Source organism: Dromiciops gliroides, chromosome 5, assembly GCF_019393635.1.
Source record: "Dromiciops gliroides isolate mDroGli1 chromosome 5, mDroGli1.pri, whole genome shotgun sequence".
NCBI classification, from domain to species: domain Eukaryota; kingdom Metazoa; phylum Chordata; class Mammalia; order Microbiotheria; family Microbiotheriidae; genus Dromiciops; species Dromiciops gliroides.
In genome coordinates, this window is record NC_057865.1 from 217547082 (window position 1) to 217572438 (window position 25357).

At 46.6% G+C, this 25357-nt stretch overlaps 1 protein-coding gene across 1 annotated transcript; it reads right to left on the reverse strand.

Annotated features, from left to right (window-relative positions):
* Positions 1-1467: 1467 nt before the first annotated feature.
* Positions 1468-22904, reverse strand: LOC122728370 (natural resistance-associated macrophage protein 2-like). The gene is made up of 16 exons (XM_043966923.1): positions 22856-22904; positions 22120-22188; positions 20348-20496; positions 19703-19828; positions 19035-19154; positions 17016-17122; positions 16582-16652; positions 16397-16464; positions 15279-15434; positions 12812-12970; positions 11425-11511; positions 10838-10957; positions 10517-10666; positions 9446-9519; positions 5024-5177; positions 1468-3282 (listed from the first exon to the last, which is right to left on the reverse strand). Exons 2-16 carry the CDS (start codon positions 22151-22153, stop codon positions 3175-3177), a joined length of 1683 nt encoding a protein of 560 aa, XP_043822858.1. The 5' UTR covers positions 22154-22188; positions 22856-22904; the 3' UTR covers positions 1468-3174.
* Between the last annotated feature and the right edge of the window lie 2453 nt (positions 22905-25357).

Consider the following 25357-nt stretch of genomic DNA (forward strand, 5'->3'; position numbering starts at 1 on the left):
GCAGGAAGCCCTTCAGACCAAGAAAGATTTCTGCTGGGGAAAGGCAGAGAGAGGACGATCGAGCTCAAGGCTCCTGGGCAGAGACTGCAAAGGTTCTTTTGTCAGGATTGCTCCCACAAAAACACCCCTGATGTCAATTTTCATTTCCATGATCATTAATGACTTGCTCATAGCTAAATCTAATAATAACGACCTCCTTCCTTTCTCTGTGTTGGGTCTCCTGATCATCACCACCTTCCTGATGCTACCAAGGTTTCCTTCCCACCTCTTTGACTCTTTGTTGGTTCCATATTCTCCTTAAAAGAAGAGTCGTTTCAAGTTCTGTCCTCATCTTGCTCCAGTCTCTTTGATAAACCTAATATATTCCCCCCCGCCCAAACTTCACCTCTATAAAGGCGATTTCCAATGGGATGGCTCTGCCCCCAACTACCAGAGCTCCAGCCCCATATTTGTAACTGTTGACTCCACCTGGATATCTCACAACAGGTCCAATAATGAGCTCATCCTAGTCCCCCACCCACTGGCCCCTCCCTTCCTCCCAGTCAGCCAGGCAGGGAGCCTCAGAATCCTGACTCCTCACACCCCCAATCAATGACCACACTCTCTCTCAATTCTACCCTTACAATACCTTTTGGATCTTCTCCCTGTTTTCCCTCTTTCCGTTCCCCTTGGAACCAGCCTAACTCTGGCCTCATCTCATCCCAACTAGGCTGTCTGAACAGATCCTGACCCTCTTCCCCTTTTAGGTCCTTCCTTCCCAATGTACTACTATTCACATAAGCCTTCTACTAAAAAGACTCCCCCTGCCAACCAAGTCAAAAAGTGCTTATGCCACAGACATACTCAGCAGGGTCCTGCCCTACCTCTACCATCTTAGGTTCCTTAGTGTTCCTTCTCTTTGGGACAAAATTACCTCCGTTTACCCAAATAACTCAAGGAGACCACCAAGTCAAGCAGAAGCAGATTTATTGCATTTTTATGAGAATGGGCAACCCCACGCCAGGGATGAGGAGCACGCCGATGTGCTCATGAGTTGGGTTTTTAATGGAAGTTTTAAGGGGGGGGTCCCCTCGTACACAGGGGGAGCTCACAATCTAATATCCAATCCTGTCTCACCCAGGGTGTGTGTTCAGCTTGTGATCAGGGTATGGATGCAGGCTTAGCTATGTCTGAGAGCTGGGGGAAAGGGAAGGGTGAAACCACAGGATGGGGAAAGGGTGAAACCACTCCACCAGTGTGAGGAGGGGGCAAGATACACAGGGGTGGGGGGAACATCAAACACAAGAGCATTTATTAAATGTCTATCACAGGCTGGGCACCATAGGTGGCACTGGGATGTGTATAAGCTGTGTATAAACCCTTTGAACACAGATAGTGTTTAAAGGGCTTATACACATGGTTCAGATACATAAATTACAACAGCTCCAGCCCTAAATACACAGTAATTAAAATGTGACTTGCACATTGGGTTTGGGAAGACTTGACTTAAATGTTTATCATTTGGGAATGAGAGTTTTTCTCATTTAAGTTGGGAGTTGAGTTTTCTACTCATCAAAAATCTGAGTCTGGGTTTGTTTTAGTTCATTACCAGCAGCTTTTCTTTGGGCTCCTGAATGTCTGTGACTGAAACTGAAGACTCAAGGAGCTGAGGCAGACAAGGTGATGAAGAGGCTGCTCACTGGACCATCCAGAGTAAACACCTCTCTCCACTGAGAGCTCCCTTCCGGTGACCACTACCCACACCTCCCAGATCAGGTGCTCTCCTTAGTGTTCTAACTGTGCAAGTATCACATGACGGATGACCCCTCTGATCTGTATCTGGTGCTGTGTGCAAAATTGCAGAAATGATGCTATCTGGAGTCAAACAAGGGCAGATTAGAAACCAAGTGGGGCTCTGGAGATAAGATTCCAAGAATGCAAATCCCAAATCTTTCCTGACCAAAAAGGATGTCAGAGACAGAGGAAAATCAGCCAAAGTGCCTGAGTGGAGAGCACGGGACATCAGTGCACTTCCTTCCCTTTTTTGTCTTACAGAAACACAGTGGGTGAAGGGAGAGGCCGAGGCCAGTCTTGCCAAGTCACAGTCGTAACCACTGTACAGGTCCGAGGCTGATGGCAGAATGATTTGTACTCTTTCAAGAGTCTCCTTAGAACTCATGGAGCAGAAGGAAATGCGTATTTTTTGGAATAGACAATGTGGGAATTTGTATATTTATGACATGGGGTTTGGTATGTTTTTTTGGGGGGAGGGGACACAGGAGGAGAGAGATGATTGAAAGTAGATTTTTATTCAATGAAAAAATTTTATATATTTTTTAAAAGTCTTTCTTTCTCTGCCAAGTTGATGAGACCATCACTAATGTCCATCATCACCGCACCATCAACAGCTGTGCATACTGCCACCCCCTCCCAGGTGCCCAAGAGTGAGTGTGAATGAACTGCCTAGTTTCACATGAAAGGTAGGAAATCAGAAGCCTCCCCAAATGGGAAGCCATTGAAAGCTTATAAATACAAAGAAACGTGCAAATGTTTCTTCATTGCTGCCCATCATCTATTAGTTATGGTGATGGCAGGATGAGAAGCTTGATCCTGCTTAATAACCTTGCTCTGCTTCCTCTGTGCACAAAGGGGAAATCAGAGGAGAGACACGCAGGATGTGGCACATTTTCCTGACCTTCACATCTAGTAAGTATGGTATAACTCTAAGCAGCTCTGGCCATGGATTCTATTTTTTTCTTTTTATAATTAAAACCCAGCAAATGAAAGGGCTTCACAGTAAAGGGGCACCCAAATATAGATCAAGAGGAAAGACAAGGGAATGTGGCTCTACTCAGGGTGACTCCTCTGTAGCTTAATGTTGGAAGAGTAGTTTAGTATTTTTATAATAGCAGCAAAAGTCAGCATTTTAAAGCCCACATCTAACTCCCCAACCCAGATGACATCCACGGTGCAAAAGGGGGAAGGTCATAAGACAAGTTTAAAAAAATATTCCATGCTTTTGACATCTTTGCAGGACAATCTTCCCCCAAATACACAATGGGCCTTAGAAAAAACCAAGGGAACCCTGGAACTTTGTGCAATAGCACATACATATGGATAAGTTTACACAGTAAACCATAGAAACACACTGGCTCTGATGGCTACCTAGTACAGACAGACAGGCTAACCCATTGCTTAGCTACTGTGGCCGCCGGTGGCTTCTTCAGTGAGCATGACTTTAGTGGTGTTTCTCTGTTCACAGTCCATGAAGGACATGCCCAAAGCAATCAAACATTTCCAACTCTGAAAGAGAAGATACAACTGTCACTCACTCCTGCCTTGTCCACACCACATTCTTTGTTTCCCACTGTTGTCCAGCTCCAAGTCAAACCCATGCTTACCACCCCCTGCTAGCACCAGCCTCTCCCTCCTTCCCAGCACAGTCACCCTCACCCTTAAACATCATCCAGCCCTACAAAGGCTGCCCAGGCACTGCTAATATTTTTCCCTAGTCTAGAACTCTGGGAACTAGCTATGTCTCTGCTCTGGTGTGTGTCTGGTCTTTCACATCAGAGTAAGAGCCTGCACAGACCAGGGTGCCTAGGATGGGAAGTTGGTGGGGGAGGAGATGAAAAGCTGACCTCTGTGGCTGCTTCCATTAGCTAGAGCTAAAGATGAACAGCAGACCACTAGTCACTTAAACGTAAAGCCCAGGCTTCATGGGGTAGCTGTTTGGGATCTAGATGACTGTTCCTGTACAGAAAACGTGTCCCCTCCATGTCATACATGGTATCATATCTGGGATCTATTTCGCATGAATGTGTGTCCCTCATCTCATCTCCCCAAGGACTCTCTTATCCAAGGAGGACATTCTCCTTCCCCCAGGGAGGATTTTCAGAACTGTGCCTGATAAGGCCTAAGCTTGCTTATTGACTTTGAAGTAAGCTACTCCAGTGCTCCACAGGGCTCAGGCTGAGAGCAGGCATTCAATAAGCACAAAACACCACAAGCTCATCTGGTCTCAGCTTGCCCCAGAACCGCTGGTTCCTGTGGGAGGACTGGAGCCAGGGGAGAAGGGAAGTAGACAGGGAGGGGAATACCAGCAAAGGGCACAGATGGTCCAGACACTCCTCTGGATCTAACCTCCAACACCCAGCAAGGTCTCTACCACTGCTGAGAGGCAACCATCCAGCTGTCTGTCACGGTGCACTGCCAGGCATGGAGAGAGGACAGGGAACTGCTTCCTGGCCTAGTCTGAAGCCCATGGACTTGGTGAATGGGTCAGTCTAGGGGCTGGGCCCAGCCAGGAGGCCAGGGGAGCGCTTTATGCTGTGCAGCAGCAGCCCTTTGGAAGGGGTGGCCCTGGAGGGCACAGAGCAGATGGAAAGCTGAAGGTTCATGTTGGGCAGGGTCCTTAACCCTTTATGAGCCACTGAGTCCTTGGTCTGCTGAAGCTTGTGGAACCCTTCTCAGAACAATGTACTGCTTATGTTCCCAACTGAAGAACATGCTACGTTTCAATGACAACTGAGTGAAAATAAAGGTACTGCTTCTGGCCCTTCAAAAGTCACGGGAATCCAGGCATAGCATCAGATAAAGAATCCTTATGGGACAAAAGGAACTGGCCCGGAGGCTGGGCTCCAGACAAACCAGGGGACATGATGGACAGGGCAGGTCCTGTTCTGAAGGAGAGTGGACAGAAAGCTGTCTGGCTTCTCTTCCTGACCCGGAGGATGGGGTTCCATAAAGCTCTCTGGGGGTCTTTACCTTCAAGGCTGTTAGCCTTTGCTGGGGCCAGAAAGGGAACCACAAGGGGGGGGGGGGCTGGCAAGGGCGGGTCTTAGAAATCCCTGTAGAAGATTTTTTTACACATGGTTATTCCTCAGACAGTTTTCCTGTAAATCCTGATTGGGCAACATATACAACACCGTGTCATTCTGTCATTCTCTGTTTCTAAACTTTACCCCCAGCAGTGAGACCCATCTACCAACAGAGAGTGGGACCTCCATGGCTCCTTCCCCCACACTCCTCGCAAATCACTCACCAGGTAAAATACAAAACAGAGATAGGCCACAGAGGCTACAGCAGCCACCACATAGAGCACCAGGTTCCCCAGTTCTTGAACATAGATAGCCACAAAGTACATGTTGATGCAACAGATGAGAAGAACGAGGAGCCCCCCTGCGATCCTCCAGCCCCTGAAAGAGAGAAGCGGGTAATGTCACTGGAGAAATGGCAGTGCCACCCCAGCCAACCATCTGATCTGCAAGTTTCCCAAACTGGGGGAAAACGTTCATTACAGTCAAATTGACACAGTGGGTCATGGTCAACAAAGTCACAGATAAAGATGAAGATTTTTCACATTCAAACTAGATAAGGTGCCCAGGAGGGCCACTGGCTCAGTGTTTTGGACCCTGAGGCCTCATTATAGACAACAAGAGGGTGATAGGAATTACAAAAGGGCTGGAATTATTCTTAAGACAAAGTGCAGTATGTGGGGGGAAGGCCCTCAAATAAAGAAATGGCACTTTTCCAGTTTTATTACATGTTACTCCACAAAATCTAGGGCCCAGCTAGAATAGCACACTCCATGCCCCTCTTCTGTCCAGCCTGGGATACACTCCCCCTCCCCTGTGCCTCTGAGAGTCCCTTGGTCCCCCATCCAGACTCAGCTCAGCTCCACATTCTGCATGAGGCCTTGGTCTTCCCAGCTCATTTCCCATTACCTTGTATCCATATTCTCTACACCTATACATGCACAGCTTCTTGAGGGCAGGAATTGTTCTGATTTTGTTTTGTGCCCCCAGCACCACATACAGTTCCTGACTCATAGCAGGCACTTAATAGATGCCTCTCTGGATGCCCAAGTTGGAATAATTCATGCTATCACCTTCCACCATCACCAAGAACAGGGAGCTAACTACAGTAAGAGTGATGAGGGCTCAGTACAATTATCCACTCTCCCCATGGACAAGACTGAGAGAGAAGAGCAGAGTACAGAGCCCAGTCCTCCTCTCTGGAGCTGAGAAACTTCCCTCCCACTTGAAAGTCCTTTGGCTATTCACCAGACTCCACCCACATTTTGGTGGGATCACTCTCTGTTCCTTCAAATCACCCAATAATTGACAACTACTCTGTTGAACAAGCCCAAGGGCTCACCCAGTACCTTTTTTTGGGGGGGGCGTGGCAATGGGGGTTAAGTGACTTACCCAGCATCACACAGCTAGTAAGTGTCAAGTGTCTGAGGCCAGATTTGAACTCAGGTACTCCTGAATCTAGGGCCAGTGCTTTTATCCACTGTTCCACCTAGCCTCCCCCTCCAGTACCTTTCTTAGGCACACCTACTCCAAGAAGTCAAGTTAGAGACCAGAAGGAAGAAATTATCTGTGAAGGTACAGCTATGGGGAATGGCCTCTAGAAGGGCTGAGACATCAAACCTTTGACAAATTAAGACAATTCTTAGACAATTCAAAAACAAATATTAGGGCCAATGAAAGAGAATGGAGGGGGCAGCTAGGTGGCACAGTAGATAGAACACCGGCCCAGTATTTAGGAGAAGTGAGTTCAAATCCAGCCTCCGACACTTGACACTAGCTGTGTGAGCCTGGACAAGTCACTTAACCCCAATTGCCTCACCAAAAAAAAAAAAGAGAGAGAGAGAGAGAGAAAGAGAATGGAGGGGCATCTAGGTGGTGCAGTAGATAGAGCACAGGTCCTGGAGTCAGGGGGACCTGAGTTCAAATCCAGCCTCAGACACTTAACACTTACTGGCTGTTACTAGCTGTGTGACCCTGGGCAAGTCATTTAACCCCAATTGCCTCACAAAACAACAAAAAAAAAGAAGAAAGGAAAGAGAAAGAGAATGGAGGAAGAGCATGGCCTAATTCCCAGTATATGTAGTCAGAGAAGTAGGAGTCCCGAAAAACTCCACCCACTTTGTAGTTTTCCCCCTTGACATTTTACACTTCTGTAAGTTCTCCTGGAGTCCAACAGTATTCTTCAGAAACCCAAGAGAGAGGCTGTGCACTCTTTTCAGGAAGCAAAGCAAAGAAGGGTCTTCCCCCCATGCCAAGGTAGGTGCCAAAGCTCCTTGGGATGAGAGAGAAATGACAGGGAGAACTGAGAAAGAAGCCAGGGTAACCAAAGCTCAGGGCTTGATCACTGGGCACCTATGACAGAAAGAGCACTGGACTTGGGGGCCAGAAACCTGGGTGCCAGGTCTGTTTCTCTCTGCCACTAACTCATGGACAGCTCTCACCTTCCTCCATAAAAACAAGGGCACTGAATCTGATGATGTCCAACATTCTATTCTGTGAGTCTGCTTTTCTAAATAAGAAAGCAGCCTGGCACTTGGAGAGCCATCACGGAGTTTAAGTTCAAGGTAGGCAGCAGCACAAGTGAAGGAAATGGGCATGTGTAGTGGGCAGAAAAGGGAGGGACAAAAGCTGTTTTCAAGTACTTGAAATAGAAGCAGGAACAATGTGTAGAAGATGCAGTGAAATCAGCAGAGGCTTGTTGTCAGGGAAAACTTCTAAGTACTCAAGCTGTCCAAAAATGGGATCGCAGGGGACACTGCCTTTCTCTTGGAGATCTTCAGGCAGGAGTCTGACACTCTCTTGTGGGGGGCCAATGGGGGCCCTAAGGGCTGTCCTTTTCTGGATGTGTCAGCCTACAGGTACCTTCTGAAGCCCCAAATCTGTGACTATTATTTTATCCTGAAAATGTATATTTAAACCAATTTGCCATATATATTATTTATATAAATGGATATGTATACATCATTTATAAGTTATTTAAAGATTTAAAACACTATGTTATATGTATTAGAATATATCTAAATGTAATAATGTAGAATATTTACATTATGTCATATATGTATGTATATATTCTATGATTGATATATGTATAAAATATAATTATCACAAATAAAAATATATTTTTTTAAATGTAGCAAAGCTTTGCATTATACCCTCACAGGGAAGCAATGAGGTATCTTGAGATTTCAGAGAGCACTAAATGAAAAAGGAGTTTTCCTCCCATCAATAGGCGGACTCTTGGCTCCCTGGCACAGAGCTGAGCAGGAAGCCCTTCAGACCAAGAAAGATTTCAACTGTGGAAAGGCAGAGAGAGGACGATCAAGTTTAAGGCTCCTGGGCAGAGACTGCAAAGACTCTTTTGTCAGGACTGCCCCAGCAACAAACCAATTTTCATTTCCATGATCATTAATAACTTGCTCATAGCTAAATCTAATAATAATGACCTCCTTCCTTTCTCTATGTGGGGTCTCCTGATCATCACCACCTTCCTGATGCTACCAAGGTTTCCTTCCAACCTCTTTGACTCTTTGTTGGTTCCATATTCTCCTTAAAAGAAGAGTTGTAGGGGCAGCTAGGTGGTGCAGTGGATAAAGAACCAGCCCTGGAGTCAGGAGGACCTGAGTTCAAATCTGGCCTCAGACACTTGAAACTTACTAGCTGTGTGACCCTGGGCAAATCACTTAACCCCCATTGTTTCAAGTTCTGTCCTCTTCCTGCTCCAGTCTCTTTGATAAATCTAATATACTTCCCCCCACCCAAGCTTCACCTCTATGAAGGTGATTTCCAATGGGATGGCTCTGCCCCCAACTACCAGAGCTCCAGCCCTATATTTGCAGCTCCTCAAACTCAACAGGTCCAAAAATGAGCTCATCCTAGTCCCCCACCCACTGGCCCCTCCCAACCGAACCAAGTCAAAAAGTGCTTAGGCTATGGGTCACAGACATACTCAGCAGGGTCCTGCCCTACCTCCACCATCTTAGGTTCCTTAGTGTTCCTTCCCATACCTTCTCTTCCAGCCAAGCCAGACTCCACCCTCTGGGACCCCATCTCGTCCTGTCTCCTCCAGCTTCTACACCCTGATTCATGCCATCCCATGTGCTGGGAATGGGCTGGCCTGGCCCCAACCCTGCATGCTGAAGTCACTCTTTTCCTTCAAAGTGCAAATAAGGGCCCCCTCCTGCCTGAAGCTTCCCCTGAACTTCCTAAATGAAAGCAACTTTCATCCTCAAACTTCCTCACATGGTCCTATGCCTGGCCATCTCACTTGGACTTAGCACATTTCCCCCTGGTATCACAGTCTTCTGTGGACATAGCTCTTGTCCCCCCCCTCACACCCCAGCATTAAACTGTAAGCTCCTTGAGCACAAGTTCTGGGTTGTTTTTATCTTTTTGTCTCCCACCACACTGCATAGTGTTCTGCCCTGTACACAGTACGTCCTTGAATTAAATTTCTCCAACACCATCACGGAGGTCAGGGCCACCACAACCTGGCCCCAAGGAGAAAAGGATTCTCTACATTTTAAATGGTGGCCCTCAATGCCTCCTCCTCCCTCAAAAGGTCTTTGATCCCCAGGATGATGCTATTAGGGTCCCTACAACATTGGCACCTGCCATGGGGAGCCAGAGGGAAACATCTATGGCATACTCACAGTCCATTGGCAAAGTCACTCATCACTGGACGCAAACTGGTAAATGTGAGGATGGGGATGAGGGCAAAGGGAAGCTGGAAAAGAAAGAGAACACTCATGAGAGATGGGCCCCAAGTGTCTGAATCATTCCTTTTTTTTCTTTTTTCTTTTTTTTTTTTTTTTGGTAGGCAATTGGGGTTAAGTGACTTGCCCAGGGTCACACAGCTAGTAAGTGTTAAGTGTCTGAGGCCGAATTTGAACTCAGATACTCCTGACTCCAGGGCCTGTGCTCTATCTACTGGGCCACCTAGATGCCCTACTGCCTGAATCATTCCAGAGAGGAAGTGCCAGGCACTGGTGAGCCAAAGGCAGATGAAGAACATACTGAAATCATCCCCATCTCCTGGCCCACTTCCCACTCCTCCAAGTCTTCTTACCCAATCACCACCACTTAATACAAATCACTTACTATTGGTCCACCCCCCCAGCACTATTGTCCTTGTCTCTCCACACACACACACCCCTCTCTACAGCCCCCAGGATCTTTGAAATAAGTATCTTTTCCTAATGCCTTGTCTTTTCTGCAGTCCTGCCCCACCCCCACACCTCCCCTCTGAACACTCCCTTCCATTCAAGAAGCATATTATTAATTGCCTGCTATGTGCCAAACACTGTCTCAGGAGGGCATCTGCTACCAAGGATGAGGCAAAGTCAGCAGCTATCCTGATCCCCAGTGTTCTTGTCAGCCCCCATGATGCACCCGGGTTAACGCTCCACAGATATTGCTGAGGTCAGCACTATTAGTTCACACTGATTTTTTTCTTTTGTGTCTGGTCCCTTTTCCTATGTTTCTGCCAGACTGCCCTCCAGGCTATAATAGGGCACACTTAATTAATAGTTTCTTCTTATTAAAGGTATTAAAATACCTTCTCCAAACAACTCCAGAGATACCTGAGTGTGGAACACGGTCAGACTGATTTGGTTTTTTTTTTTTTAGGCAATGGGGGTTAAGTGACTTGCCCACAGTCACACATGGTGCTGCCCTCAGGGTGGTAGGGCACAAATTGAAGCCACCTATGGCTGTCTCTTCACCTGTAAGCTCTGAAGCACATTCAGGAAGTCATTCATCCCTGTTAGATGCTCTACATCCTGGAAGACTGAGATCAACAGTGTTGGGATGATAGCAATAGAACGTGTGAAGATCACTCGGGCAAACCGTGACCACCTAAGGTTCAGGAATCCCTGAGGAGAAGAACAGAAGGCCAAGATAAATCTAACTCCCATCAGAGAGGAATCAGAAACAGAAGGGAATCTGGGGGAGATGAGAAGAAATGAAAGCAGTGAGTCTAGTCTGCTCCCCATCCCTCCCATCTCCCCCTCTCCCTTGTGATCCAGCAGGAATGGTGCTTGTACCTCCATGACAAACTGGCCAGAATAGGTGCCAGTCATGGTAGAGCTCTGTCCGGCAGCCAGGATGCCCACTGCCCAGATGTAGAGTGCCGCAGGCCCAAAGTAACATCCCAGCACCACTCCCTGGAGAAAGAGAAGACAGGGAAGAAAGCCAGTTATATGCCTCAGCCCCTGTCCCACTTACACAACAACTACAGAACCATCCTTCCTGGTTTCCTCCTCTCAGTAGACCCAATGTACCCCACCCACACAAACCATGAGGCTGGGCACTTACAAAGACATTTCAACAAAGAAACCCCAAGCTTTTGATTAGAAAACCAATCTTCACTTTATGCTTCCTCCCACTTCCCTAGGCCTTCCTCCCCAGCTCTAGGCTCGCTCTAGGCTCTTACTGCTTCTTTTTTGCCCTCTTTTAAATCTACTTATTAAAATTGCCATTACCCATCTGACCAGCTGCTCCCCTCATCTTCCCCAAAGAATCAGGAGCCTGCCTGACACGTGTACTTTGGAAATATAGAAGTGTCTCTTAAAGAGGCCCATGCAGAAAGATCTACTGCTATGGACTCATGACCTTACTTGAAGCTACTCACCCCCTTGTAGAGGTCCACAGTCAGCATGGTGTCATTTTGAGGGAAGAGGTCACTGTGAGGACTGCTATTATTGACACAGATTTCATGCTGGAGTCCAAAAGACAAAAGAGATTAAATGAGAGGAGGAGGGTTGAAAGGGCAGACCCTTACAGCAGGGGCACCAAGGTGATTACAGCCAGAGATCGGGAACTAAGCCTGGATCAGCAGCCAGCTCACAAGATCTCCCCTCCAAATGGTGGCCTCACTCCCCCAAGTTATTACCATCCTCAGAAATATTTACTGAATGTGTAGGCCTCCAAAATTGTTTCTGTCAAGTACCCCCACACAACCCCGCAAGCTCTGTGCCTGACAGTACTTCAGATCCCATCTCTCCTAAAATCAATGTTTCATTTCATTTTCCTCTCGGCAGGACAGCAGACCTCCTAGGTGTCAAAAGAAGGCCTTCTGCTGTGTGTGGCCAGTCTCAAAAGTGTGGTAGGAGCTCCCAACTTCTCTGCCAGTCAGGATACTTCTCTAGCACCATAGACCTGTCCTAATTGCACCGACATATCCCAGGAATGCTGATTAGACTAAAACCACATCCCTGAGCCAAGAACTTTGGTTACCACTACAAACCCAAGGATAAAACATTGAGACTCTTGGGCTGGCCCTTCACTCCCTTCAACAGGCCACCGACTTAAAATTATCCCCAACATGAGGATTTGCCTTTCTTCTGCCCACATATTCCCTTTGGACAGATTTCAAAAAATGTCCCATGAATGCCGGCCATGTACCATGAATGCGACATGCTAGAATTGAGGACACACAGTCCTTACCTTCTTCATTTTTGTTGTTGTTGGGTTTTTTTTTTTGCTTTTTTTCCCCACATGGTTTTACTCTTTTGTAATTATGACTAATGTGGAAATATGTTTAACATGACAGATTGCTTGGGGAGGAGGACAAAGGGAGGTGTTAACCCTGGAGGTGAAGGTGAGAGGATAGTGGTGTAAGTGGAGAGAAGAGATCAGATGCCTGACACAGAATGGAGATTCAATCACCTTGGCAACTGCTTAGGAGAGGGGAGAAGGGAAAAGTCAATGATGACTGAAATTCTGAACTTGATAGGATGGGGGGGCCGCACCAACAGAAACAGGGTCCTGGGATTGGTCTCCAGAACTTAGAATTTACTTCTTTAAGGCAAGGCCTGGCATTCCTTCCATAAGATTCAAGACATCTTTGCCCTTACCCTTTGGCTCCTGCAGCTCCTGGTTCTGGCCCTTGTTCTTCCTGCTGCTTTCTCCTGATCCCCCCCCCCCCACATGCCCCGGATTGACCCTCCACCTTGATCCTGACATCTTCCTCAGCATTTGACCCACTCCCCCACCCCCTTTGGCCCACACTCACTCACCACTTGCATGTTGGTTTGATTATAAAAGGCCTGGGCAAAGACTGAGACGACAAAGACATTGATGATGAAGGAGACAAAAAGAGCAATGCAGGACTCGATGAAGAAGTACTTGTTGGCTTCTCGGACCTCCCGCTTGTTGGCTCTGTTTACCTGCCTGGACTAGAGAGGACAGAGGCAGCCATGAGCATGGTCAATGGAAGCAGCCTTAGGTTACCTGCCAAGGGACCCACCAGGCTAAGGGAAGGACCTGGCAGGTGAATGGCCTGAGGCTCTTTCTTATTTATAAGAACAGCAACACAATCTAATAATTAACAAGTAACTACCTACTATGTGCTAGGTAGTCACTAGGTACAGAGATAAAAATGAGCTTCCACATTACCGGGAGAAAAAACATGTACCCAAATAGATAAAATATGTCAAGTAAATAAGAGGTAAGTAACCCTTAGTGGAGAAGGCAACAAAAGAAGGGTTCTTAAGCTGGGGTCCAGGAACTTTAAAAAAACACTTTGAGTGGGTAAGACACTGGCCCTCAATTCAGGAGGAACTGAGTTCAAATCCAGCCTCACACTTGAAACTTACTAGCTGTGTGACCCTGGGTAAATAACTTAACCCTCATTGCCCCACAAAACAACAACAACAAAAAAAAACACTTCGATAACTGTATTTCAATATAATAATATTTATAGCCATCATTTATGTAGGGCTTTAAGGTTTACAAAGTGCTCATTTTACCTCACAACAACCCCATGACGTAAGTGCTATCATTTGTTCTCATTTTGTTGATGAGAAAACTGAAAGGTCAAGTGACTTGCCCAGGGTCACACAGCCAATAACAGCCAATCTGAGGCCACATTTAAACTGGGGGCTTTCCTTTGTAAGCCAATGTGTTTTACTTTCTGCATTTAAAATCATTCTTCTGGAAAGGGGTCCATAGGTTCCACCAAACTATCAAAGGAGTCCATGACACAAAAAAGGTTAAGAACCCCTTGTTGTGGAAACGGGGGAGGCGGGAGATCAGGTGAGGACCCAGAGCTAAGCTGGGCAGGCAGCCAGGGATTCCAAGAGGTGGAGGAGGCAGGGAGGGCATCCCAGGCCCAGGCCCAGTCACACAAGATGAACAAGAAGTTGTGTCAGAGAAAGGAGCCAGTCTGTGAAGGGCTTTAGAGCCCCTCTAAACCAGCGCTGTCCAACTCTCAGGCAAGCCCCAGGCAGCCACAAAACCGCAGTACAATGTCATTAGGAAATGTCTAACAAAAATCAAAACATCATAAACACAGATAATGCTAATTTGTGGTTTTCTAAGTTCACACTCAGTGTTCCTATTTGCATGTGACATTTCTGAGCTAAACCAACCAATAAAGTCAGAATGACTCTCTTCTGATAGAAGAAAGGAAGAAAATTGAAAGAGATAGAAAGAAGTAAGGAAAGAGAAAGAACAATCAGCCCACTGCTCTGTAAATGTGAAGGATTTTCTCTAACACAATGCCCTCCAATCTGAGGAGGAGGAGGAGGAGGAGGAGGAGGAGAACAATATTCATAGAGCTCCTGCTGGGTGCTGTGCTAAGCATTTTATAATTATTATTTCTTTTGATCCTCACATCCTTGAGAGTAGGAAAGTGATGCCAAATGACTTACCCAGGGTCATAAAAAACTAGTAAGTGTCAGAGGCTGGATTTGAATTCAAGTCCTCCTTCACCTCAAGACTGAAGAGCTGGAATTAACCCTTTTGAGGACATTTTTTTTTACTAGAATTCTTGTGCATCAGGAAGGTGACATTCCCTTCTCCTTCTCTGCTAAGTGATGAGTGCTAGGGGGAATTCTTACCATGACAGGATTCTCTGCTTTGCAGTCACTCTGGCTATCTATGCCTTAAGGAACCAGGAGTTGTTGCTCCAGAAAAGTGGCCTTTGTCTCCCAATTTGTGATGGCCAACAGCCAGCCAGCCCAGGTCACCTTCCTGACCCCTGGCTTCTCATTTATAATCTCCCACAAGCCTCCTCCCCCAAACCTGTCCTCACCCCCAAGGGGAGGAAACGTTTTGCTGGCCTGTTAACAAGGGTCCCCAGCACTTTCACTTCATTCTTCTAGAGGGTCCAGGGGCAAAAGAGGAGGACCACTGTCCTGGGAAGCAAGGTAGGCACCCAGGGCTGGCCATGCCCATGAAGGGACAGATGGGGGACATAGGATGTACTGGGGGTGGTGGGGGAGAAGAGGTCCTGTCTTCACAATGGAGCCTTTTCCCCTAGGGCCCCTCAGACTCAGGACACGCTCAGTCTTTTTACAAAGCCCTTGAGCCTCTGCTGTGGAGCAGGTGTAAAACAGACCTTCAGCACAGAGAGGATGTCCTGCTCCTTCCAAACCTGCAAAGCTGACCCTTGAAGAGGAAATGGGCAAGTTAATTGAAATTTGCTTCACCTGTGACTAGAGGAAAAGCCCTCACAAAGTGAGTTCTGGGACATTCACTTACCTTGACTAGTGCAGAGTGCAGGTACATGTTATGGGGCATGATAACAGCCCCCACGATGCCCACGGCCTGCTCGACCTGCGGGGTGCTACAGCCTGAACAAGAGGGCACGAACATGCCCCTCAGGACCTCGGACTGGTTGGGTTTCACTGTAACATACTGGACACCAACATCAGAGAGGTTAGCATCGACGACTCGTGCTTGGCCCTGACCAAGGACCAGAAGGAAACGGGAGCCCGAGGCTGGGCTCAAGCTGACCTTAGAGTCCCCACTGTTCCTGACTAGCCTGATGGGAACCATGTTCTGCTCCTCAGGGCAGCAGCCCTGGCAGGCCTTCAGCCTTGGCCCTGACAACCATCCTGAGGAGCACAGAGCTGGAGGACAGACAGAAGGGACCCAGGACCTTAACCTTGTCAGCAGCCTCACAGGGGTTACAAATGGAGGCAAAAAGAATAAATAATCTAAGAAAAATCATTTCCATCTGACTCGGGTGTTTCCTTCAACATTTCCTCTGGCTTGGAAGTCTGAGGGCTAATCCACATGTAATTGAGAACTAATGTTCATCTAGGCCAGTCACCTGCAATCACTTGGGAACCAGAATCAGAAGGGGCCGTTTGTCCTCTCCCACATACCCATCCCTGCCCTGGCCACCCCATCCCAACAGTGGTCTCTACAGCTCCGTGGGTCCATGTGTTGTGGCACAAACAATGAGGTCTCCTGCCCCTCCAATATCAATCTGGGATCCCTTCTGTCCCTAAGTGACAAGCAGCAGCCAGGAAGCTAAAGCTAGACTGCTATCCAAGGCCCACCCTGGCAGCTGATGTCCCTTCCCCAAGGAGGAGCAGAATGTGAGAGCAGCTGCTGCTTTGGAAGAGAGACCCAAGGGAAGTCTGCTCTGGTCCAGGCTCTGATCGATCCGGGAAGCCCCACACGTGCCAGGATGGTGTGGCGTGCATGCAGGGATCTCTGGACCTCTGGAACTGACCATGTCTACTCAGGACTGACCCAGCTACAAACTGGCTTCTATTTTCCACATGTGGTACTGAATCATCCAAGCCTGACTTCCCCTTTCTAAAAAGTAACTGGCTTTTAGAAGCTAAGCAGCAATCTGTGAAACTTACTTCATATCCAAATGTGAGGGCCATGATGGTGATGAGAAAGCCAAAAAATGCTTCCAGTTTCCGCAAACCTGAGGAAAGAAACGTGGACAGTTTCCTTAATGAGACACACACTGCTTCTAAGGTGAAACGTGACCCTTTCTCTAATACTCCACCCCCCCATGCCCACCCCCATAACTCCTCCTTACCATATTTGTCCAGAAAGAGAAATACGAAGGTATCTGCTATGGTAATGAGAACTCCGCCCCACAGAGGAATCCTAGGCCAGAGAAGAGAAATGAAGATGAGGAGAGGTAGGGGAATTGGGTGGAAAACCCACGTCTCCCAAAGCCCCAGGCAGGCCAAACTGTGGAGGGGGCAGGGGACCAGGCACCCACTAGTGGGAGAAGCACAGTGGCCAATGAGAAGAGAAGATGACAGCCTCTTCCTTCGGAGGAGATGCCACGGCAGGGAGAGGACAGAAAGCCCTCCTCCCTGCACTGCATGGCTACCCTGGCCCTGCTCAAGACTTCACTGTTAAGAGGTTCTCAGCAACACTTCCCCACGGGCCTCCATTTGGCTGCCTTTCTCTCTTCATCTGGGGAGGCTCCGGGAAGGGCTGGCAATGGGGGGACTCACTCACTTTCCAGCAGACAGGAGATTGATGGCAATAGCTGATCCGATGACTTCTTGCATATCAGAACCTATGATGGCCGTCTCCACCATCAGCCACAGAATAATCCGGGGAACCTTAATACAAAGCGTGGAGAGACACGGTTCAAAATTAAATTGCCACTGCAGATCACACTTCCTTGGGGGTTTATCCCCCAAATTCTAGTGCAGTTTTTAACGGATTAAAGCTGGAAAAGCTAAAAGCTGCACTAAGACTCTTGGCACACCCTATACCCTGGCACAGGCCTGTGAGCAAAGCTACAAGCTACCCAGCTACATGTAGCCAAGTAATGCATCTTTGCCCCACCTGTCCCTTCCGTGCTGTCCTAGGACCTTTTCAAACCTTAGTCAGCACAGAAAGGCAAGTGGGCTTCTTTCTCCTGTTATTGGGGGACAAGGAGATTGGTGGGGCACTTAATGAGGAAGCTGCTTTTATTCCTGTTCCATTCGACGCCCTTAGCACAGGCAGAGGGTTACCATCCTGTCCAGCTGAAAATGTCCTAAAGGTCTAAGAGATTAATATTTAACCAATAAACATGTATTAAGCACCTACTGTGTGCAGGTCCAGTGAAAAGGGCCAGAAGGGCAATGAATAAAAGCAATGCAGAAGAAGAAAAGGGGCCTCCTTTAGGGGAAATCTAATTCAGAAGCCAAACACACCTAAATGTGGAAAGATCAGAGGCCCACCAGCAAACAAATCAATGTCCAGTGGCATTAGGGACCTAGGTCCAGAGCAACCTTCCAGTAAGGGAGCCCCCAGGTGGGTCAGGCTGAGCCTCAATAGCCAAGGGGCCAAGGGAAGATCTGATTGTTGTTATGACAGGCTGGCTCACTGGGGACATAAAGCAGATGGAGAGGAAGGAAAGGCATCTTCCCACTGCACCTACAGAGCACCGTGCTAGTTACTGGGGAAGACAATGTTGAGGTAAAACAAGGTCTCTACGTTCATGGACATTACAGTCTAGAAGACAGGTAAGCTACACATAGAGATGACTAATCCACAATATTAGAGAGGTACAAAACCAGTGGCTTTGTGAGGTCCATGTGATTTCTATTGAGATGGAGGATGCAGGGGCAGCTAGGTGGCACAGTGGATAGAGCACTGGCCCTGGAGTCCGGAGGACCTGAGTTCAAATCCGGCCTCAGATACTTAACACTTACTAGGCAGTATCTGAATGAAGCTTTAAAGGGTAGATAGAAATGAAACAGGCAAAAAGGGAGAATATCCTAGGCCCAGGGAAAAGTGCATGCAAAGGCAGAAGGGGAAGAGAAGGCAGATAAAGAGGAGTCCAGTCTGGTTGGAAAAAGGAAGAATGAACAATGGTAGCAACAGAGAGAGAGAGGACACTAATGACCTGGCTATGCAAGCCAGAAGGCAAAAACTCCTGCAAGGACAGAAAAAGAGGTTTCTTCTTCCACATGCCAGAAATACAAGAGGAAAATGGGCCCTGGAAGGAAGGAGGGAAGGTGTGAGGTGCTGGCCCTGAAAGGTCCGGGGGGCCTGTTACAGATGTGAAGCAGACACTCAGGGTCATCTCTGCACTGGGACCAGTTACTGCCCTCCAGACCTCTCAGGGGATGACAGGAGGCAGGCAAAAGACCCCGGTCAGATTCCTCTTCTTTAAAGTGAAGATAATCTTATCTGCCCCCCCCATCCCACCCCCCCCACTTCACAGGATTAACCTTTCCAAGGTGTTTTTGTAAAGTCTAAAGTGCTATGTAAGTGCAAGCTATTGTCATTCATCATTAAGAGGAGAACTTCTAGACCCATGGGACCACAGGCCCATTTCAGGGGAAATGCAGCAGACCAAACTTGAGAGCCTGGTGGGAAGTGCAGACAAAGGGCAGGGCAGGCAGGGGTGGGGGGAGGAAGGACTACAGAATGCAGTTGGTGTGGGGGATGTTCCTGGAATGAGTCTTCCTGTGGTGAAGGAGGGGAGGGAGGAGGAATGAGGCTTGGCATTCAGTGGCAGGGCCCCAGCTCACTGACCTTGGAATACTGCCTGTGACAGACTTCAGCCAGATGCAGGCCTGTGACCACACCCAGCCTGGCAGCCAGGCGCTGCAGCAGGAGCCCCACTATGGTGGCCAGGAGGAGAACCCAGAGCAGCTGGAAAAAAGAATTCCCCCAGGATGGGGGACACACTCATTAGAGCATCCCAAGAGACCTTCCTTCCTCTCAGTCACAAAGCCCCAGAGCCGACCTGCCGGGCCAGGCTGAGCAAAGCCCTGTCCCTGTGTCTCAGCTTTTCCCACTCTAGCCTCACCCCCTCCTTTTTTAGAGGAACAGAGAAAGGCCTGCTGGGAAAAGTGTTCTGCATTTGAAAGGAGTCAGATTTTTTCAGGCTCCCCTAAAATTCTGGATTCTGAAACACTAAAGGGTAGGGCTAGGGTTAGGATGAGGGACTGGTCCTGAGATTTCACTGGGACAGGGAACTCTTAAAGCAGGAAATGATCCCCCCAGTGCAGGCAACACCTTCCCTGAAGCCCCTGTCTCAGAGAGATGGCCCCTGAGGGAGGACCTGAACCTCTGGTACCTGCCCCTCTTGCTGCTTCTCCAGCATCTGGTTAAGGACTGCCAATAGCCCTCCATCCTGATATGCTGTGAGCAGAAAGGGTGTGTGTGACACATAGAAAGGGGAAAGGCTGGAGACTCACCTTAAACTGGGCCACAGCCCCAGACTGCAAGTCTGACTCTATGTTCCCTGGATCCAGATAAGCGATGCTCATGAGGAAGCCAGGCCCTGTAAAGGCCCAGAGTTTGCGGAAGCTAAAACAAGAATACTACACAAGAAACAAGATGTGAGGAGGACAAATAGAGCTTTGCTCCAAATTGAAAACTGCAAAACCATTATTACAGAAGGGTACTAACGCCTGTTAACCTTAGCAAAAGTGAAGGGCCTTGGGTAGTCCTCCCCGCCTCCCTCACACTCTGATGATGGCTGCAGCACCTCCCTTTGGGGTGAATAGGTCTCACAACACACCCAGAAGAAGAATGTCCTGATCATTCCCACCACCCTTACCCTATAACTAGACCAACACACACCACCCAATCAAGTAAAATCCAAACAGCCCTGGAGCCACCATGAGACAGAGACACAGGTGCCCACAGAAGGAAGCAATCTAGCCCCTTGTCTCCCGGCCAGGTCACACACGGCCAAAGTCCAGTCCTTAGAGACTGTGTGCCAAAGTGCACGACCTTCAGATTTCACTGAGCAGGAGGCTAATGAGCTACCCCTGCAGGGAGCCAAGGCTGTATCCTGGGAGCTCCCGAGGCCTTGCCTCCGTGTCCTCTCTACTAACCTCCTCCTCAGGAATGGAGATCTTCTCATCAAAGTAGGTGGTGAAGGGCTCCTCTGGAAATGCAGGTGATTGTGAAGGGAAGGGACTGCTGTAGATGGTGTTAACAGCACCCAGGCTGGCAGTATCCCCATGGTCTCCAGAACCCTCCTCTAAATTCATGTGAAAATGGAAAGAATCTGTTTGGGGAGGAATTCACAACAAACCCTCTGCCCACCCCCCAAAAACCTTAGTACTCCATCACATCATTGTGATCAGCACAAAAATTCGATGTGGAGACATACAGACCCGAAGAGAAAGCAGCAGCCCAGCCCTATAACTCAGCCAGACCAATCATGGGAAATGGCACTTGTCAATAAGAACTTTCCTATGTCTCCTCCAGTACCCAAAGAGCAAAAAATATCTTATTTGCTATGATGCACTTTCCCCGCAAACCTCACTCTCTGTGGGCCACCTCATCCCCAGCAGAAAAATCCTAACATTTAAAGAAATCGATGAAGCCAGGAAAGTGGCAGGACTCACGGTGAAGATTCTCCTTGACCATTATGTCTCAGGTTCAGGTGCTTCCCAGAAATTAATAATAATAATAATAATAACAACAACTCTACAGAACTCTGACACTCAGGACAAAAATGCAGAAGAAAGTCAATGAGTGCAGAATTTTCCCATGTGTTCTGTCTCCCCTTTATTCCTGACTCAGTCACCATTAGGCAGTCACATGCTGATCAAGGCCTCAGGACAGGCTAGTTCAAAGCAGGTTACTATCTATACTCCTTCCCCATTCAGCAATTATCTTAGAGAGGAGGGAGCAGAGGCTGGGGGGGTGGGGAGGGGGCATAGGGACAATCAGCTCACTCCATTCATAAGAAGACCAGGCTCCCAAAGCCACCACCATGCCCACATGTTTGCCTGGAGTACAGCTGTGACCCTATAACCTCGAGGGTTGGGGTGGGGTTTTTGGGGGGTGGGGGAGGCTCATTCTGAGTAGCAGAATGGATAAAGCACTGAAGTACACTGGGCTAGAACTCAGGAAGACCTGCCTGATTTGAATACTTCCTCAGGAATTTACTTGCTATATGACCCTGGACAAATCATTTAACTTCTCAGCCTCAGTTTCCTCAGAGACAAGAGCACCAGTCACATGGGGGAGATAATAAAAAGCACTTTGCTAGCTAAGCATCAGCAGTTATCATCATCATCTTAGCATGACTACAAAGCTAAGAAAATGGCCTCAAAGCAGTAGATCTAAGATGATCTAGATGAAGAGAGTAGAATTCTATTCTACTAGGAATTCAAAGTTGAAAGTTACAGCCAAGGACAGCTCAGTCAGACTACACAATTGGGAGGAAACACTCCACACACATGCATCAGTGTCTCTTAGATCCCCCAAAGCCCACCAGAACAAGGAATGCAATTGCTCTGGTCCAAGGGAGCACACAAGGTTTTCAATTACATTCTGGGGCCTTGAAGCCCAGGTCTAGAAGAGAAAAATCAACCATAACCAACCACAAACAGCAGCAATTGCTCCCTAGCCTAAACAGGGCATTACAGCTCCTCAGTAAGCCTGTAACCTCATTCTTCCCCCATCTTTTCAGATTAAAAATACAACATACATGGCATGATGACGATCCATTTTAATTTACTGCCTAAAAGCAGAGTAAACTTGTGGACATCACTATTATATCCCGAAGAAAAAATTCTGGAATGGGATGGAGGAGATGATTCACAAGGCTGGTTAGAACATCTTCAATAAATAACACAAAGTTTCAAATTACCAGCAGGCATCTTCTGGTTAGAACTCAACGTCATGGCGGATGCAGGCACATCTGAGGACTTATAGGATTCTAGAAACAAGGAGAGAAAACAAGAATAAATCGAGGGGCAGCTAGGTGGTGTAGTGGATAGAGCACTGGCCCTGGAGTCAGGAGGAACTGAGTTCAAATCTGGCCTCAGACACTTACTGGCTGTGTGACCCTGGGCAAGTCACTTAACCCCAATTGCCTCACCAAAAAAAAAAAAAAAAAGAATAAATTGACAAGCAGAGGATCAGCACTCGTCAATATTCCCGCTCTTACAATTCAGCAGGACTCCCATCTCCTACTTCATGAAGAGTGTCACAGACAAACATGAGGTAGTTTTAAACTCTTTTTGGACTGTGATCAAACCAGTATCTAATCAAATGAGGAGTTTAAATTCTGTAAGAAATCTTTCTGCTAGGAAGGCTTGACAACCTGGAGAAGTAAAGAGAGTGATCACAAAGGGGCAAGTTTATCTTCTATTATTGGAGTCCCAGAGTCCTACAATTGCAGTGCTACAAAAAAAGATCTTATTCAATGCTCCTTGTGCAAGAAAGCATGCATCACATGAGAAGTATAGATCTAAAAGAGTTCTCAGAGTTTAAATAGTACAGCTGCCACCTTTCCCCAAATCCAGCCCCTCTAAAAATAGATGGCTGCCTCCACCAGCATGTAAATCCTTCTTAGCAGTCAAGATTTTTACATCTGTTCTTACATCAGAGGTTCCTGCTGCCTTCCTGCCTTCTGTTCAGTCCTGGGAGGCCATGGGCCACTGCTAAGCATTCCCTTCTCCCAGTGTGGCTCAGCCTATTTTAGTCCCTTCTTTTACAGATTAAAGAAATTCTTTGGACCTTTCACAGGTTCTGTTCTTCCACCCTGACACCCTGTAGCTCTCATTTCTGATAGGTAAGTTTTCTACTTTGCCACAAGATTTTTTTTAACCCTATTTGCATCTTCTGTGACCTTGGCCTCCCTGAGCTGGGCTGTCATTCCAATGTCACCAAAGTGATTCCTACATAATGACAATCATATGACTATTTTCTTTTCCAGCTGCTGAATAACAGTGCTCCTCAGTCAACTGACCTGAACTCTCAAAAGCTGTTAAGAATGAATGACTAAGTCCAGCAGCAAAAGATAGAAAGAGAAATTCCATTTAAAGTAACGGTAGGTAATATAAAATACTTGGGAGTCTACTTGCCAAGACAAACCCAGGAACTCTATGAACACAACTACCAAACACTCTTCACACAAATCAAATCAGATCTAAATAATTGGAAAGATATCAATTGCTCATGGATAGGCAGAGCTAATATAGTAAAAATGACAATACTGCCTAAATTAATTTACTTATTCAGTGCCATACCAATCAGGCTACCTAAAAATTATTTTATACAGCTAGAAAAAATAATAACAAAATTCATCTGGAAAAACAAAAAATCAAGAATATCCAGGAAAATAATGAAAAAAAATTCACAGGAAGGTGGGTTAGCGGTACCAAACCTGGAGCTTTACTATAAAGCGGCAGTCATCAAAACTATCTGGTACTGGCTAAAAAATAGAGTGGTAGATCAATGGAATAGGCTAGGCTCAGGAAATGCAGTAGTAAATGACACTAGTAATGTAGTCTTTGATAAACCCAAAGACTCCAGCTTCTGGGATAGGAACTCAGTATTTGACAAAAACTGCTGGGAAAACTGGAAGATAGTATGGCAGAAATTAGGCTTAGACCAACATCTTACACCTTATACTAAAATAAGGTCAAAATGGATACATGATTTAGACATAAGAGGTGATACCATAGGTACATTAGGAGAGAAAGGAATAGTGTACCTATCAGATCTTTGGAAAGGAGAACAGTTTTTGACCAAACAAGAGATAGAGTATATTATAAAATGCAAAGTGGATGATTTTGATTATATTAAATTAAAAAATTTTTGTACAAACAGAAGCAATGCATCCAAAATTAGAAGGGAGGCAGAAAGCTGGGAAACAATTTTTGAGGCCAGTGCTTCTGATAAAGGCCTCATCTCTAAAATATATAGGGAATTAAATCAAATTTATAAGAATCCAAGTCATTCCCCAATTGAGAAATGGTCAAAGGATATGAACAGGCAGTTTTCTGATGAAGAAACCAAAGCTATCTATTCCCATATGAAAAAATGCTCTAAATCTCTAATGATTAGAGAGATGCAAATTAAAACAACTCTGAGGTACCACCTGACACCTATCAGATTGGCTAAAATGACAAAAAAGGAAGATAATAAATGTTGGAGAGGCTGTGGGAAAATTGGAACACTAATGCATTGTTGGTGGAGCTGTGAGCTGATCCAACCATTCTGGAGAGCAATTTGGAATTATGCCCAAAGGGCGATAAAGCTGTGCATACCCTTTGACCCAGCAATCCCACTTTTAGGTCTTTTGCCCAAAGAAATCATGGAAGGGGGAAAGGGACCCACATGTACAAAAATATTTATAGCTGCTCTTTACGTGGTAGCAAGGAATTGGAAGTTGAGGGGGTGCCCATCAATTGGGGAATGGCTGGACAAGTTGTGGTATATGAATACAATGGAATACTATTGTGCTGTAAGAAATGATGAGCAGGAAGAGTTCAGAGAAACCTGGAGGGTCTTACGTGAGCTGATGATGAGTGAGATGAGCAGAACCAGAAGAACATTGTACACAGTATCATCAACATTGAGTGTTGACCTACTGTGATGGACTATATTCTTCTCACCAATGCAATGGTACAGAAGAGTTCCAGGGAACTCATGATAGAAGAGGATCTCCAAATCCAAGAAAAAAAAAGAAAGTAAGAACTGTGGAGTATAGATGCTGATTGAACCATATTATTTCTTTTGTTTTGGGTGCTGTTGTTTTTTTTTTTCTATTTTGAGGTTTTGCATCACTGCTCTGATTCTTTCTCTTGTAACAGGATTAATGCAGAAATAGGATTAATGTTATTATGTGTATATATATGTGTGTGTATATATATATCTATATGTATATGTATAGAGATATATAGATATAACCTATATCAGATTACCTGCTGTCTGGGGGGGGGAGGGAGGGGAGGGAGGGAGAAAAATCTGAAATTGTAAAGCATGTATAAACAAAAGTTGAGAACTATCTTTACATGTAACGGAAAAAATAAAATATCTCATAAAAAAAAAAAAAGAATGAATGACTAAGGGGCAGCTAGGTGGCGCAGTGGATAAAC

Bases quoted from the DNA above. Each gene is read 5' to 3' on its own strand.
- LOC122728370 (XM_043966923.1), bottom strand. From the start codon at position 22,153: ATGACGTTGAGTTCTAACCAGAAGATGCCTGCTG. The intron at 16,465-16,581 runs GTAAGGAGGAGT...TTCTTTCCTCAG, and splicing joins TCTCTTTCTGGACAAATATG to GTTTGCGGAAACTGGAAGCA. The intron at 9,520-10,516 runs GTGAAGAGACAG...TTTCTTTTCCAG, and splicing joins ATGTGCTTCAGAGCTTACAG to CTTCCCTTTGCCCTCATCCC.